General features: G+C 46.7%; 1 protein-coding gene across 2 annotated transcripts in view; it reads left to right on the forward strand.

Moving 5' to 3' along the window:
- Window positions 1-11,507, forward strand: part of MTA2 (metastasis associated 1 family member 2) — a 612,090-nt gene extending 600,583 nt beyond the window's left edge. For both annotated transcript variants that reach the window (XM_069645193.1, XM_069645194.1), the window contains one exon: window positions 10,614-11,507. In XM_069645193.1, the coding sequence (XP_069501294.1) occupies window positions 10,614-10,782 (169 nt within the window). In that variant the 3' untranslated portion in view covers window positions 10,783-11,507. The remainder of the gene's footprint in view (window positions 1-10,613) is intronic.
- The last annotated feature ends 3,335 nt before the right edge of the window (window positions 11,508-14,842 follow it).

The following is a 14,842-nucleotide window of genomic DNA, read 5'->3' on the forward strand; positions in this document are numbered from 1 at the left end:
TTCCGGAACCAACCAGAGCCAAGCTTCTTGCCATTGTCTCGGAGGGCAAACTTGCCAATCAGAATGTTGTAAAGAATACCCTGGACACCGCAGAGACAGCAGGCAGGTCTCTCGCACAGGGTACTCTCCTAAAGAGGGCCCGCGTGGCTCCGCACGTCGGGCTTCAGGCCTGAGACCCAGGCATCCATTATCAACAAACCCATCGAAGAGGCCAACCTCTTCGGGAAGGCGGTAGACGATGCGTTGGAGACAGCCAAGAAGGAGCACGAGACTATTAAGTTGGAGATTTCCCCAAAATTTCCCAAAAACCCTCTTCTTAGAGGGGCAGTAATTATCGGTGGTCCTTTCGGGGACAAGCCCGCGCCGCTCAAAACAATTTCGGCACGGGCAACTTCAACTCAAGTCAACCTGCTGAAACCCCACTTACTACCCCCAGAGGGGTCAGAAGCGCGGAAAGAATAGAGGCAGAGGCTCCAATTCCAGAGGAGCGTCAACTTCGGGTCAGAAATGACCAAGTCCAGGTCCCCTCCCATGTCTCCCTGGTCGGGGGGGCGATTAACATCTTCCCTCAAGGCATGGGAGGGGATAAGTTCAGACCAGTGGGTCTTAAAGACGGTCACCTCGGTTACTGCTTGGAATTCGCCCGATCTCCACAGTTCAGACCGCCGAAACATCGACGCCTTTCACCGGAACATCTGCAGATCCTGATCCAAGAGGTGAAGCGCTGCTGGGAAAAGGACGCCATAGAAGCCGTCCCGATTCTTCAGGTAAACAAGGGTATCTATTCAGTGTACTTCCTTGTACCCAAAAAGGATCTCACCATGCATCCTGTTCTAGACCTGCGCCCAGCGAACAAGTTCATAAAGCCCCAGAAGTTTTGCATGGTAACACTGCAAGAGGTAATCCCATTGCTAAAACAGGGGGACTTCATGACAACATTGGATATGAAAGATGCATACTTTCATATTTCAATGCTGCCAGCGCACAGAAAATTCCTAAGGTTCGTGATTCAGGACAAACACTACCAGTTCAAGGTACTCCCCTTTAGCATAGCCTCGGCACCAAGCGTGTTTACCAAGGTCCTGGCAGTGGCAGCGGCACACCTGCGCAGGCTTTCAGTTTACCCTTACCTTGACGACTGGCTCATCACGGGGGACTCGTTCGACGTTTGTTTTTTGAACACCCAAAAAACAGTAGACCTACTGTTCAGCCTGGGATTTTCTATCAACGAAAAGAAATCCAGCTTAGTCCCCAGCCAAGTAAAATAGTTCGTAGGGGCTGTAATTCGTACGGAAGACGGTCTAGTCTTCCCTTCCAGCGAGAGGGTTCAGAACATGCTCTCTCAGGTTCCTCAGTATGTAGCCAGTCGAGAGGTGACGGTACGCAAAGCTATGCGTTTGCTAGGGATGATGGCGTCATGCATATACTTGATTCAACACGCGCGGCTGCGCATGCGTCCCATGCAAGAGTGGCTCAAGAGCCAGTGGTGTCAGGCCAGCGGACAATGGGAAGATCTGTTGTCTCGCCAGCCCTCGTTCTCTTTGCAGTGGTGGTCGAGGGAGAACCTCTTGAAGGGGAAAACCTTCACCATCCCTGCAGTGGAAGCCACTCTCATGACAGACGCATCACTCACGGGGTGGGGGGCTCACCTGCTTCAACAGACAGCGCACGGAGTGTGGTCCCCTCAAGTAGCGTCCAACCATATAAACCTACTGGAGCTACCAGCAGTGTTCAAAGCATTGAAAGCCTTTCAGGAGCAAATGCAAGAGAAGACTGTGCCTTTCCTAACCAACAGCACAACAGCAATGTATTACCCGAACCAACAGGGGGGCACTCACTCTCCAGGGCTATCCAAGCTGTCCCAGAACATCTGGATATGGGCTCTCAAACACAAGATGTTCCTGATATCCCAACATGTTCCAGGGGAACTCCATCTTCTGGCAGACGCACTCAGCAGAAATTTTCCTCTGCCAGAAGAGTACGAATGGCGTCTGCACAAAGACATTGTATCCAACGTCTTTGCAGAAAGGGGGTTTCCAGAGATCGACCTGTTCGCTACTCAGGAGAATGCCCAATGCCAAGATTATGCCTCCAGGTACCCGCAGAACCGATCCAAGGGGAACGGTCTCTGGATAACTTGGTCAGGGAAATTTGTCTACGCTTCGTCGCCTCCCGCCTCTCCCCGACTCCCCTTCTGAACAAGATAGTACACAAGATGCACCAATAACCAGTCACCATGATTCTGGTGGCTCCCATGTGGGCCCACCAACCTTGGTTCGCGCACCTGATGGAAATGTCCCTCTCCCCACCAATCAAGCTGCCCTGCCCTACAACATGTTGTCTCAGCACAGGGGGGAGAGACTGCACCCATGCCCACAAACTCTGAAATTATTTTATGGTAAGTAATGCATGTCATACACTTGGTATCAGGTACTATTATCCCCACCAAAATTATCCCTGTATGAATGGTCGTCTGGAACGCCATAGGCAATATTTTTGGGGGGGATAATTTGTGGGAGTGGGGGTGTCCCCCACACATTTAAAAATAATGCATCGGTTGCATGGGTGTCCCCTGCAGGGTCTATGCCTCAATATCGCCGCAAAAATATGGTGATATTTTTGTATCGCAATATTTTTGTGGGGATATTAACACATGGAACCATACACTTCACTACTGTACACTCTGATTTCTGAATCCGTAAAGACCCTTTTGGGATCGCCAACAGACACAACATACACCCACAGGTGACTTCAATAACAAGGGTGCCGGGGACATTCATATCTTACTGTTGGCATTCAGAATACTCTTAAAAGTTGGTAAAAGGCAAAGGTTATTAGAACACAAGAGATCGCAAATATTCTTAAGCATGGCAAATACTTTTAGATCCTCTTAGAAGAGTCCTACAATTCAATAGGCTAAGCCAAAGTCAATAGGCAAAAGTCTTGTATAAGATGAAGCACTTCTGGTAAGTAAATGGAAAAGTCTTTGCACAAGTTCTTAGGGGTCTTTGACGAAAAGAAGAATGAAATGTAGGGCCACAAGCTGATTAGACTTGAGTTGTGGAAGTTACAAACACTTCTAAAGTAGGAGATGTTCTCTTAGACTTGTTTTACAGTACCTTACAATGAAGAAAAAGATGCAGCTGAAGACGTGTGTTCCTGGCAGTTCCTGCAGATCTCGCTGTTCCTGAGCCTCAGTCGTGGGTACAAGAGGGAGGACGTCGGGGGGACTTCTGCACTGCACAGGGACTGGTCACAAAGCTGCCAAATCTGATTCCGGTAGCTTTCGTCAAGCACACAAACTGGTGTCGTCCTCCCTGGATATTCGGTTTCCTGCAGCACTCTGAGGAAAATACAACCAGCTCCGAGAATGGTATCCACGTGGCTTACGAGTTGATTGGTCCCACCAACTCAAAGGAAGAAGTCTTCCTTGAAGGGCTTCTCTGTCGAGATGAACTTGGCGATTCGGACCTGCAGCAGGGCTTCACCGGGCAAACCAACGGTCCAGGAGTTGCAGCAGCCGTCCTCTTCCAGCTCTTCTTCGGTTCTTTCATTCCAGTGGTCGACTCTGCCTTCCAAGCCAAGAGACTCCCCTTTTATCCAGTTTCCTCCCATTCATTCCAGCCTAGCTGCCACTCACCCAGCAGGGTGACTGTCCTTGCTGGACGGACAGTCAGCCAGCCAATCACGCCAGAGTGCATTTGGGTCCCCTATGAGACTAAGCACAGGGGGTTTCGGGCATCTCCCTCACTTCCTGCCCACCCCAGACACTCGGGCGCCAGAGGCGTTCTTCAGACCTGAAGCATGCCAAAGGCATAGGAACAAAGGGACCAAACCTAGTTTGGTGCGCATAGACAAACTCTAGAATGACCTTTCCAAAAAGAAATGGTGAAAAAAGACGACCGGGACCCGTTCAAACAAAGGAGGCTCAGACGTCATCTTGAAAAACATGACTCCGCAATTTAACGCTACTGGTGTTCGCAGTCAGGAAACATCATGGTAGTTCGTTGTAAAACCACTGCCACCAGCCATTTCGAGAGGAAAGGCTAGCATTGGACTGCTACATGAGTTTGAGATAGGGGATACTAGGTAACCTCCCCAGCACTCTATTGTAATAGATACAATAGGGTGTGCTGGGTCTAGGAATAAAAAAATAAATAAATAAAGAGTAAAGTCAATTTAACTTTACTTTTTCTGGGAAACAGTAGTTCATCCCAGAGAAGGTATTTAAACCTTGGGACAGCCTCAAAGGCTTCCTTGTGCCACTGCACTGAGGGTGATGTGTGACACATATGAAAGGATGATGCCTATGGAGTTGTCTAAAACTTCATAACCAAAGAACACAAGAGTAAAACATATGCAAAATACATGAGAGAGTGGGGGGGAAAGGCTCTCACACTCTCCAGGTAAAAAAAAATCAAGTCCTCAAAATCCAGCAAAGTTACTGAGGGTCTCTAACGTAAAGGGAATTAACACATGTATGAGAATTCTTCCTAACAGGCACCCAAGTACCAACTTGGGAGGGGCCTCCCTTCTTTTTGTGCCATTACTAGCGTGGTTGTTCTTGGGAGGGGAGGTCAGTGTGTGTGTTTTGCCTTTGACAGGAACACTTGGTTATCCCTGCATAGGCTCCAGAGTGTCTAGGCAGGCAGGAAGTGGGGAGGAGTTATCCACCCCTCTACCCCTTGTCTGCCAGAGTGCTTGAATAGGTCCCACTCCCACAGGGGGTCTGGTTGTCCTGCATGGACAGCCCAAACGTCCCTTGCTGTAAAAAATGTAAACGTTTTTTATTTTTTGGTTAACAAGTAACCTTTAACAAACATGAGAAAGAGAGCATACACATTTAATTTGTAATACACATTACAAGGTAATCATTCATTTAAAAGTTCATAAAACAAGGGAAAGAGAAAGAAAAGGTATATAAATACCAAACCATGAAGGAAAAAAAAAGTTAAAATGCATATCACATTAATCATATTACTTTCACCTATGTCTAAAATTTCTTTTAGAAAATGTATTGTAGCATCCATCCATTTATTATGACCACAAGAGTTCACGATAAGCTGCCATACTCTTCCTGTGTGAGCCTGGGCATAAGGTTGGTTGAGATGTCCAAAATATGACATTCGACTATCCTCTAATGATCTGCAATGCAGCAATATGTGGCGTTGCGTCTCTACCTCTTCTGGCATAGAGCAGAAAGAACATACTCTCAAGTCTCTCGGAATTCTATTCCAGGCACCCAGAATTTCGTTTGTGTGAATCCAATTCAGTCTTGGCCTCATCACCCTTGACCGCCATGATCTACTGGGTGATCTATTCAAATAGTGTGGGCAGGTTCCGACTGGTCTGACGTCAACCAGCAGGTCAGCGTGCAGATGATATGATCTCACTTCGCTGATTGTGTCAATCCAGTCCCATTCTTTGTCTCCTTTTCATTTCAGTTGGACTATGACAAGCTGTATCTTTCCAGATATCATACCTCTTGCAAATTTGATAACTATTTCCCAATTCTGTAAGGCGACCCAAGATTTCTTATGCAGCAACTGATTTAACAGCCACCAAATTGAGCACTCATAAGCACAGAGAATGTTTTACAACAGTGAAAGGTTCTTCCAATATAAGTGAAAATGTATGGAAGACAGTCGCAACTCATAATGAATGACTGCCCCCGTGACACCGTTGGGTCGAGGTAAAACCTTCCTCCAGCACAAACCCTCAAACATCTGTTAGGCTAGAATTGATGTAGTAACCCTGTGGGAGACCACACACACTTGTCCTCTTGGTGTTAGGTAACCTACCTTTTGGTATAGACCTGTACTACACAAGTTGGTAATGTGACTGAGCAGCCAGGCTCATCTCAAGGAGGGGTAAATGTGAGCTGTAGCAATGTAATTCACAAATACAAGTAACCAAGTAACAATTATATCAATGTGTTTAAAAGTGTTTTTATTGGTTTCATTACAAACAGTATACAACAAACCAGTACAACATAGTATGCACAAAGTCACATTTTATGTTAACTTCCCCCGGTTGCCTTCTCACCACTACCCTCTACTTCAGCCACCTTCACGTGCACTTCCATAATGTCATCCTGTGGGGTGTCTCCATCCTCCGAATTTCCCCTTCTGCCTTCGAACAGACGCTACTAGATGTCTCCACCATACTAGTGCTTGCGCCTAGTCTTCCCCTTCTCCATTTGTGGCTTCCTGCCATCCATACAACTGTTTCAGCATTAGCCCAGTTCCAGAGATCCTGCCACCAGGCCTCCGCACTCTGTCTCTGCTTTGCTTTCCAGCTCATAGGAATATACGCCAGGTCTTTAAGCTTACTTACATGTTTAAGGTTACGTGGTCTAGGGAACCCTCCAAGCATCCCCGCCCACAGAGAGTCTACATCAAGCACTCCCTCTTTCTCAGCTAGGAGGTACACTACCACTTTCCAAAATCTTCTGACTTCAGAACATCACTTACATCAAGGTTTAAGTTAAAAATAGTTATTTAACAGCAGTTTTTAAATAAGCATTCTTTTAAAAAGGGCAATATGTGTAATGATCAAATATACTTTTCCAGAATCAACACAAAGCTATTAGATACTCTTTAGAGATGCTTTTTAAACACTTCCTACACCCTGATGGCATTTATATATCACCAGTACACTTTGTAGATTCTGAGGTTTGTAGAAAGGAAAGGTTAAGGGAAGGAAAAAGGTTAAACAGGTGAGCATGTGAGCACTTAAATCTTCCAGTGAAGTCTAGACAAAAAACTTTCCCAGCAATAATAGTTAAAAACCAAGTTATCACCTCTGAGGGACAGAAAATATCAGTCAAATGGACTGGAAGAGTCTGCAGGGAGACAGGCAGGCCAAAGTCAATTGGAGCACAGTCTAGGGAGCTCAAGCACTTCTTAGATAGCAAAGTCTTGCACAAAGTTAGTTGGTTGAAGAAAAATCACTGTAGGGTCACACGCCGTTACACTTGTGAAAGGTAGAGCTGAAATCAGCACTAGCAAAGTAGCTTCTGCAAGTCTCAACTGAGAAGAGCAAAGCTAAAGACACAGAGGTAAGTACCCCAAGTCAGAACAGTACATTTGGTTAGAAGTGGTCCAGCTGGCTTCTGTCTGGTTGCAGTGAATCAGATCCTGGGTTCCTGGGCCTCAGTCGTGGGGACAAGAGGGAGGACCTCTGGAGGACTCCTGCAGCAGCAATTCGGAGGTCGGTGGCAGCTACTGGCACTTTTCGGATCAGCGGCACTTCGCAGTTTCAGAGCTGGGTAAACCGCACCACCGCAGATCTTGGACACCGCTTGGGCTTCCTTCACTCCTTGAGTTCTGTACTCTGGTGAGGGGACTCGAGCTCTGGTCGTCCTGCTTCTGGAGGGTCCTGGGGAGACTCCTGGAGCTTCTGCTTTGATCAGACGTTGCACTCGACTACAGATTTCTCGACCCGTGGCACTCTGTTCCTGCAGCAGCAAAGAAGTACTGCCAGTCTGGGAAGATGGTCCAGTGGAGTTTGTCTGTGGGTTAGTTGGTCCCACCAACCCAAGGGAAGAAGACGTCCCTTCCGGAGCTTCTCTTGTCAATCGGAAAAAGGAGTTTCAGCACAGTAGCAGGGCTTTACCAGGCAATTTAAAGGTCCAGGAAAATGCAGCAAGCTTCGTTCACGGTTTCTTCATCAGGTTGTTCTTCCCAGTGGTCGAGTCTCTAGTCCCAAAACACCTTTTTAAGCAGATGTGAGGGAGGTTCCCAAAACTCCCCTATCCTTGTCTTTAGGAATGCCTGAATGCACCCAGTCCTGATTGGCTGGCTGGCGGTCCTTGCAGGACTGCCACCCTGCTTTTTGAATGACAGCTAGGCTGTGCATGAATGGGAGAAACCTGCTTAAAAGGTAAGGGTTTTGGGACTAAAGAGTCGACCACTGGGAAGAACTACCCGACGAAGAAACCGTGAACGAAGCTTGCTACATCCTCCTGGATCGTTGAACTGCCCGGTGGAGCCCTGCTGAAACTATTTTTATGATCGGAAAGAGAAGCTCCGGAAGCAACAACTTCTTCCATTGGGTTAGTGGGACTGACTAATGTCGAGACAAACTCCACCGGAAGACCTTCCCCAACTAGCTGTACTTCTTTGCTGCTGCAGGAACCGAGTGCCATGGGTTAAGAAATCTGTAGTTGAGTGCATCGTTCTTAAACCGACCATAAACTCCAGGAATCTCCCCAGCACCCTCCAGAATCAGGATGACCAGAGCTAGAGTCCCCTCACCAGAGTGCAGGAGGAATCGAGGAGTGAAGGAAGCCCAACCGGTGTCGAAGATCCGCGGTGGTGCTGTTTACTGAGCGCTGAAACCACGATGTGCCGCTGATCTGTATGGAGCCCGTAGCTGCCTCGAATTGATCATAGCTGCCTCGAATTGATGCTGCAGGAGTACCAGACATCCTCCCTCTTGTCCCCATGACTGAGGCCCAGGAACAAAGGATCTGCATCGCTGCAACCAGACAGAAGCCAGCTGGACCCTCTTCTTCTAACCAAAGGTTCTGTCTGACTTGGGGTACTTACCTCATTGTCTGTAGCTTGCTCTTCTCAGTTGAGACTTGCAGTAACTGCGTTTCTAGAGTTGATCTCTAAACAACTTTCACAAGTGTTGCAGCTTGTGACCCTACAGTGATTTTTCTTCAACAAACTCTAACATTATGCAAGGCTTTTACTATCTAAGAAGTGCCTCAACTCTATAGACTTTGCTCCAATTGACTTTAGCTGGCATGGCTCTCTGGAGACTCTTCAGTTACATTTGACTTTGATTCTTACTGTCCCTCAGAGGTGATACATTGGTTTTAACTAATATTGCTGGGAAAGGTTTTTATCTAGACTTCATTGGCAGGTTTTAAAGTGCTCACATGCTCTGAGAACCTTTTTAACCTTTTTCGTTCCTTTAACCTTTTCTTTCTGCAAACTCAGAGTGTACTAGTGATATATGAATGAAATTACTGGCTTAGTTAGTGAAGTCACCTCAGTGTGTAAGAAGCATCTCTAAAGAGTATCTACTAACTTTGTATTGATTCTGAACAAGTATTTTAAAGTGTATTTGATTGCTACATATATTTCCCTTTTTAAATAATGCTTATTTTAAAATGACTGTTAAATAATTATTTTAACTTGAAACCTTGAGTGTTTCTTGGCTACTTGTATTGTTGGATTTCATTGCTACAGCTCACATTTACCCCTCTTGAGAAGTCTGGCTGCTCAGTCACACTACCAACTTGTGTAGTACAGACCTATATCAATCGGTGGGTTACCTAATACCAAGAGGACATGGGTGGTGTAGTCTCCCACAGGGTTACATCAAGCCTTGCTTAAGTCACCATACAAAAAGCAGATGCCTATGGCGTTTGTCAGACTCCAAAAAACAATGAAAACATAAAATCCAAATCAGGGAAAAAAACATGCGAGCATGAGATAAGGGTCCCACTCACTCAAGAGGTAAAATTAAAAAGTCCTAAGTCCAGCAAAAGAGTTGGGTCTCTAAGGTTGAAAGGAAGTAGTGCGGAAATGAAAATTCTCCCTAACAATGACTACAAAAAAATAAATTGGTACCCGTATGACTACCAAAAAGGTACATTACCTTACCTCTGCTGCCAGTTCTACCCCTTAAACCTAATGTAGGGTGATACAATCACCCTATAGTAGTAATGCAGTGTTTAAGCAGCAGCCCTGGGCCTGAGCTCCTTATGGCTACCCCGGGACCATATACTCTTAAGGATTCTAAGGGTTGTAGTGACAGAGCAACTTCAGTAGCACTCCCTCTGACCCCCAGAAATAGGTCAGCGATACCCAAAAAAAGAGATGGGAAGAAAGCAAAAAGTTAAGGGGGACCCTAAAATGGACCTAGAGAAACCCCAAAATGAAATTGTCCTAACAGTGCCCTTTACTTACCTGTAACATACTGTTATTTACGTTGTTAAGTATATAAAGTATAGTATATTTTTAAATCCCTCTGTATGGACTTCCCTTTATTTAAAGTGAAACTGATATCCTGTATTCTGGTCTTTCCCAGTCCCCTCCTGAGAGCTGGCCTTGATCACTCGACTGGAAACTACCACTAGCGATGATAGGTGATAGCCTGTTTACCGAGGTTTGGGAAGGTAATGCCAACTCCTAACCTAAAGTCTGGGGGATTCCCCCCTAGCCACAAGTGTTAATTACCTGAAAAAAGCTGTTGGTTCGTTTGGAATGTCTGAGGTCATCGAGCATTAAGGATCAAAATAGTTTGACTCTGAATTGCATGGATTCAAAAATGTGTTTAAAGGTTTGAAGGTTCTGGACATCCGATTATCAGAGAAAAATTTTTGGAACAAACCTCTACAATTGTATTCATTAATTAAAATAACGTTTGCATTAGGTTTTCCTTCCCCGAATACCATCTCCTGTTTTCTCTCCTTTAAAGGCTGGCTGCCCTGTTCATTCCTTGGAAATGTCCCATGGTCTCCTTAGATAAAATCTCAATTTTGCATTCTCCATTTAGAGAGCTTTCCACTCAAAGGCTTGCTGTTGCTTGTGTTATATATTCCTAGTAGTTTCATATTTTCGATGGTTACTCACGTGTGTTTCTCTCTTCCTTAGGGCTCTTCGAAAGGCTCTTACCCATATAGAGATGCGTCGAGCAGCACGGAGACCTAACCTGGCACTGAAAGTGAAATCAACCCTCCCCTTGAGACCTACGCCTCCACTTCCCCTCCTGCCCCTCGCACACCTGGCCAGCAGTAGCGAGCCCATCGTGCTGGAGGACTAATCAAAGGCAGACGTTTTTAATATTTAACTTTGGGAGGACAAAATGATCTGATTACCAGACCTTGCGTGCAGTTCGCAGGCTTGCCTCTCCTGGCCCCTGTGACTTCCCTCACTGGACCCCAAGGGACTTATTGTTGCTACACGTACTATTTGGAACAAACAGCAGGAATTCTCTAAAACTCTCCCCTTCAGTTTTATGCACTCATTGCTCTGTTTCTAATGTCCTACCCTAATCAACCTGCATGGGTGAAGATGCTCTCTTCGTTATGGAATGTGGAGGTGGCGGCAGCAAAGATTTATACACAGAAACATGACACCCAGCACAGCTGAAAAGAGCGGTCCTGGAAATTGGCAAAACTTGGAAGGGCTGCAGTGTCCTCCTGCATCTTCCTTGAGAAGGAGCTGCGTGAGTTGCTTGCCCAGGATGCTCCTCAAGTTCATACAATGTCTTTCCAGTCAGCTAGTCATTATTTTTATTTTTAAGTTGTTTTGGCATTTTTCCTTTTAAAATTTCGCTCTGCAATGGTGTTGGATTCTGTTTCCTATGGCCAGACAGTCTAACCCCCATTCTCCCAGAGCAGCATACAGAGGATAGCGCAGGTTGAAAGAAAAGACATTTTTGTACGATGGAGACCGGAAAAAATACCTGGTGCAAGTTTTTTTAAACATTGTATACTGTTAACAGTTTATCTAGTACTGGATAAAATAAAGACCCATTTTTCTGCATGTGTGCTTTATTGCTGCCCACCACCTTCTGCACCTGCAGCCCTCCATCTCTTTTCACTTGCCCATTCTTCAATTGCTCCATCTCTGCTGCACTCTTCTTCCCATCTGTTCACTAGATTCTTCCTCTTACCTCTGTTTGCTTCCACATCCTACCCTGTATCCATCTCCCCTCTTCATCACTCCTAACTTATTCTTCTTTCATCCCACTTTCCTGTCTTGCACCTTTATCCTTTTCACCTTCTGTTCAGATGGATTTTCAGAACCAGTCCTGAGGGAGGGTTCTGAGAGGCCACCCTATTTTAGTGAACAAGACACTTGGATCTAGCCACACTCAATGTAGTGTTGTGTGCGTGCTATAGTGGTATGAGACTGAGAGCACTCAAATCAAATTAAATAGTAAGTATAAAAATAACTGTTTATTTGGCCTGAAAACACTCTGATCAATGACAATCACAACTAAGGAGGACTATTAGATAATGTATATTTCTGATGCTTGTGAATCTACTTGGATTCACATGCTGTGCATATAGTCCGACATCTAGTGGTAATCGTGGAGTATTGCATCTTGTCTTTCGAGGATCGGAAGGGGACGTCGACATCGGCGTGCTTGTAATACTATCCCTAGCGTGACGTGTAGTGATCCCAAAATCCCTCCTGCATCCCACAGATTGTTTTTTTTCCACCCAGCTTGCTGGTCACCTTATGCAGAACTCGTAAATTGATATATTTCTATTTCAGTTGTCCACGACCGTTGGTCATTTATTCATCACTTCGTCATAGACGACTACTCCTGAACCAATGCCGAAGACTGCAGATTTCGGCGGCTGGTGCTTCAGTCGCAGCGGTCGACTGTGAGGCCTCGGCCCATAATAATAATAATAATAATTTGGCACTTATATAGCGCTACGAACCCTTAGGTATCTGAGCGCTGCTTATTATTACCCACGGTGTGTGGTGCTCATTTATCGACCTCGGAAGGATGAAAGGCTGAGTTTGGCCCCGCCGGGATTCGAACCCGCGTTAGCAGATTCTGCACCGATGTCAAAGCGAGTGCTCTACTCGCTGTGCCACTTGACCGGCTTACACAGTAGGGAGAGTGGGGTATGGGGTTCTGTTTCTTTTGTAGAGTGCATTTCCTTCTCCCCTCTTTTCTCTTCTTGTTTCGCTGTTGCTTCTAACCTGAGTAATGGGCAGCGCTCCTTTTAAATTTTGCCCTTCTTGCAACAGCAAATATCCATGGAAAGACACACACCAGGGGTGTAATAAGTGTCTACCTCGAGATCACAACGAGCAGTCCTGCAAGTCCTGCCAACTTTTACGTCTGAAGACGATAAAAGAACGGAGGATGAACCGGTGGGCGCCCTATGCCATGCAGCAGGCAGAGCGTAGCTCCCCCATCGGTGCAGGCGCCTCGAGTGACGAGGATATAAGCGACAGCCATGGCTCGGATGCAGAGGCCATGGACTTCTCTGCGTAACAGGCAGGTTCCGAGATGTCCGTCCCCAGCAGGCAGGCCAACGGTTCTGCTATGGGAAGACAACACCCCTGCGACAAGGAGACACATCACATAAAGATAAACACACATCTGAGCCTCCTCAACAGACTCGTGGGGAAGGCCACAGACTCCAACTGGAACACCAAAACATTCAACAGATCCCGCCGAACCCGATGATCGGCGACCCTGCCCGCAACCGTCCACACGGCATGCGTCCGGACATACAAGTCAAAAGCGTGTCGGCACCAAACAGAGTACCGAGACGCCTCATAAGAGCGCGTCGGTGCCAAAGGTTTCAGCAGCGCCAAAAACCACGACAAAGCAGTTCGCTCCGTTGCCATCACTCCCATAAACGCCAGAGATCCGTGAGAGTCTCGCAAACATCTTGGCGGCAACTAGGCCTAAGGACACGTCAAAAGACAAGTGAAGACGAATATTCGGATGGGTCCCATCCCCTATTTAAGACACTGGCAGACAAATCTCGACCGCCTAGAGGCACAGGTTCTCAAGAACAAGCTTTCGAAGTTTGTAGATTTTTCAGAAAGGTTGCTCACCCCAAAAGGACCATCGGAGGAAGACTCCTACCCTTCATTGTCCAAGGTTCAAAGGAATTTGTCAGTTCCCTCATGAGGTATTTGACCTGTCAGAACCTGAGGAGATCCATCAGGACGCCTCTGATCAGGGAGAATCTTTTTGACGAGATAACAGACCAGGGTCCAGGCTGGGGTGACTAACAACGAGATCCAGACCCTCTGTGTATAGATCCTCCTGCCTCACCACCTCAGACAGACCTCTCCTATTGATGGACAGATGGCATTCAATGCAATTCTTAAAAAAGCGGCTGAACACTTTCAGATTGCCACTCAGGAGGCGGTACAAGACACCGACTTTGTGAGGACATTTTAAAACAAAAAGCACCCACAAGTCAAATGATGCCTCTATTGAATTCTTTCAAGAGGTGCATCGCTCCCTCTTTGTTAACTCCATCTTAACAAGAGCTGTAAATCCACGAGTCAACCTTTCACCCCTCTCCAACAGACCAGCTATATATCCGGGGACATGGCACTCCCGACTCCATAGTAGTCACAACTACAACAAAGGGAGCCAGAGTACCCTTGTCTATGACTGAGGCACCTCCAGACAAGGATTGCAAGAAGTTGTATGCCCCTGGAAAGTGCATAAGAACATCAGCCGCTTACTCCACTAGGATAGCTAACAACACCACATTGCTGGCTAGTTATAGCGATGTCCATTGGAATTTACTGCAGGAGGGCCTGCAAGAAGTCCCGGAGCTAACACGATCGCGCCTTCTGGCAGTTGTGTCGGAAGGGCGGCGGGTCAATCAGAACATCCTCAAAAACACCCTGGACGCTGCAGAAACAGCGGGACGAACACTGGCCCTAGGCACCCTGCTTAAAAGGAATACATGGCTAAGAAATTCGGGATTTAAACCTGAGACCCAGGCATCCCTATTTAACAAGCCAGTTGAAGAGACTAACCTGTTTGGGAAGGCAGTGGATGAGGCCTTGGAAACAGCTAAAAAGGAACACAAAACCTCTCTCAACCAAATTACTCAAAGACCCTACCAGCAGCGAGGGCGTAGCTCTTGCTGCTCCTTTCGGGGACACTCCTTCCCACGCCCCTCTTGCCCCCACACCCACAATCAGTACTCAACAGGGAATACACCATGGTCCTCCGGACAAGCTGCAACTGCCACTAGCCAATATCAGCAAAGAGGGAGGTGCAGTGGCAAAGGAAGGGGTATAAACTCCACCCTAAGAGGCTCCTCGACCTCCACTCAAAAATTACTTACCGGTCCAGGTCCCCTCCCAAGTCGGGG

Source organism: Ambystoma mexicanum, chromosome 2p (genome assembly GCF_040938575.1).
Source record: "Ambystoma mexicanum isolate Mex_15411 chromosome 2p, UKY_AmexF1_1, whole genome shotgun sequence".
Taxonomy (NCBI): Eukaryota; Metazoa; Chordata; class Amphibia; order Caudata; family Ambystomatidae; genus Ambystoma; species Ambystoma mexicanum.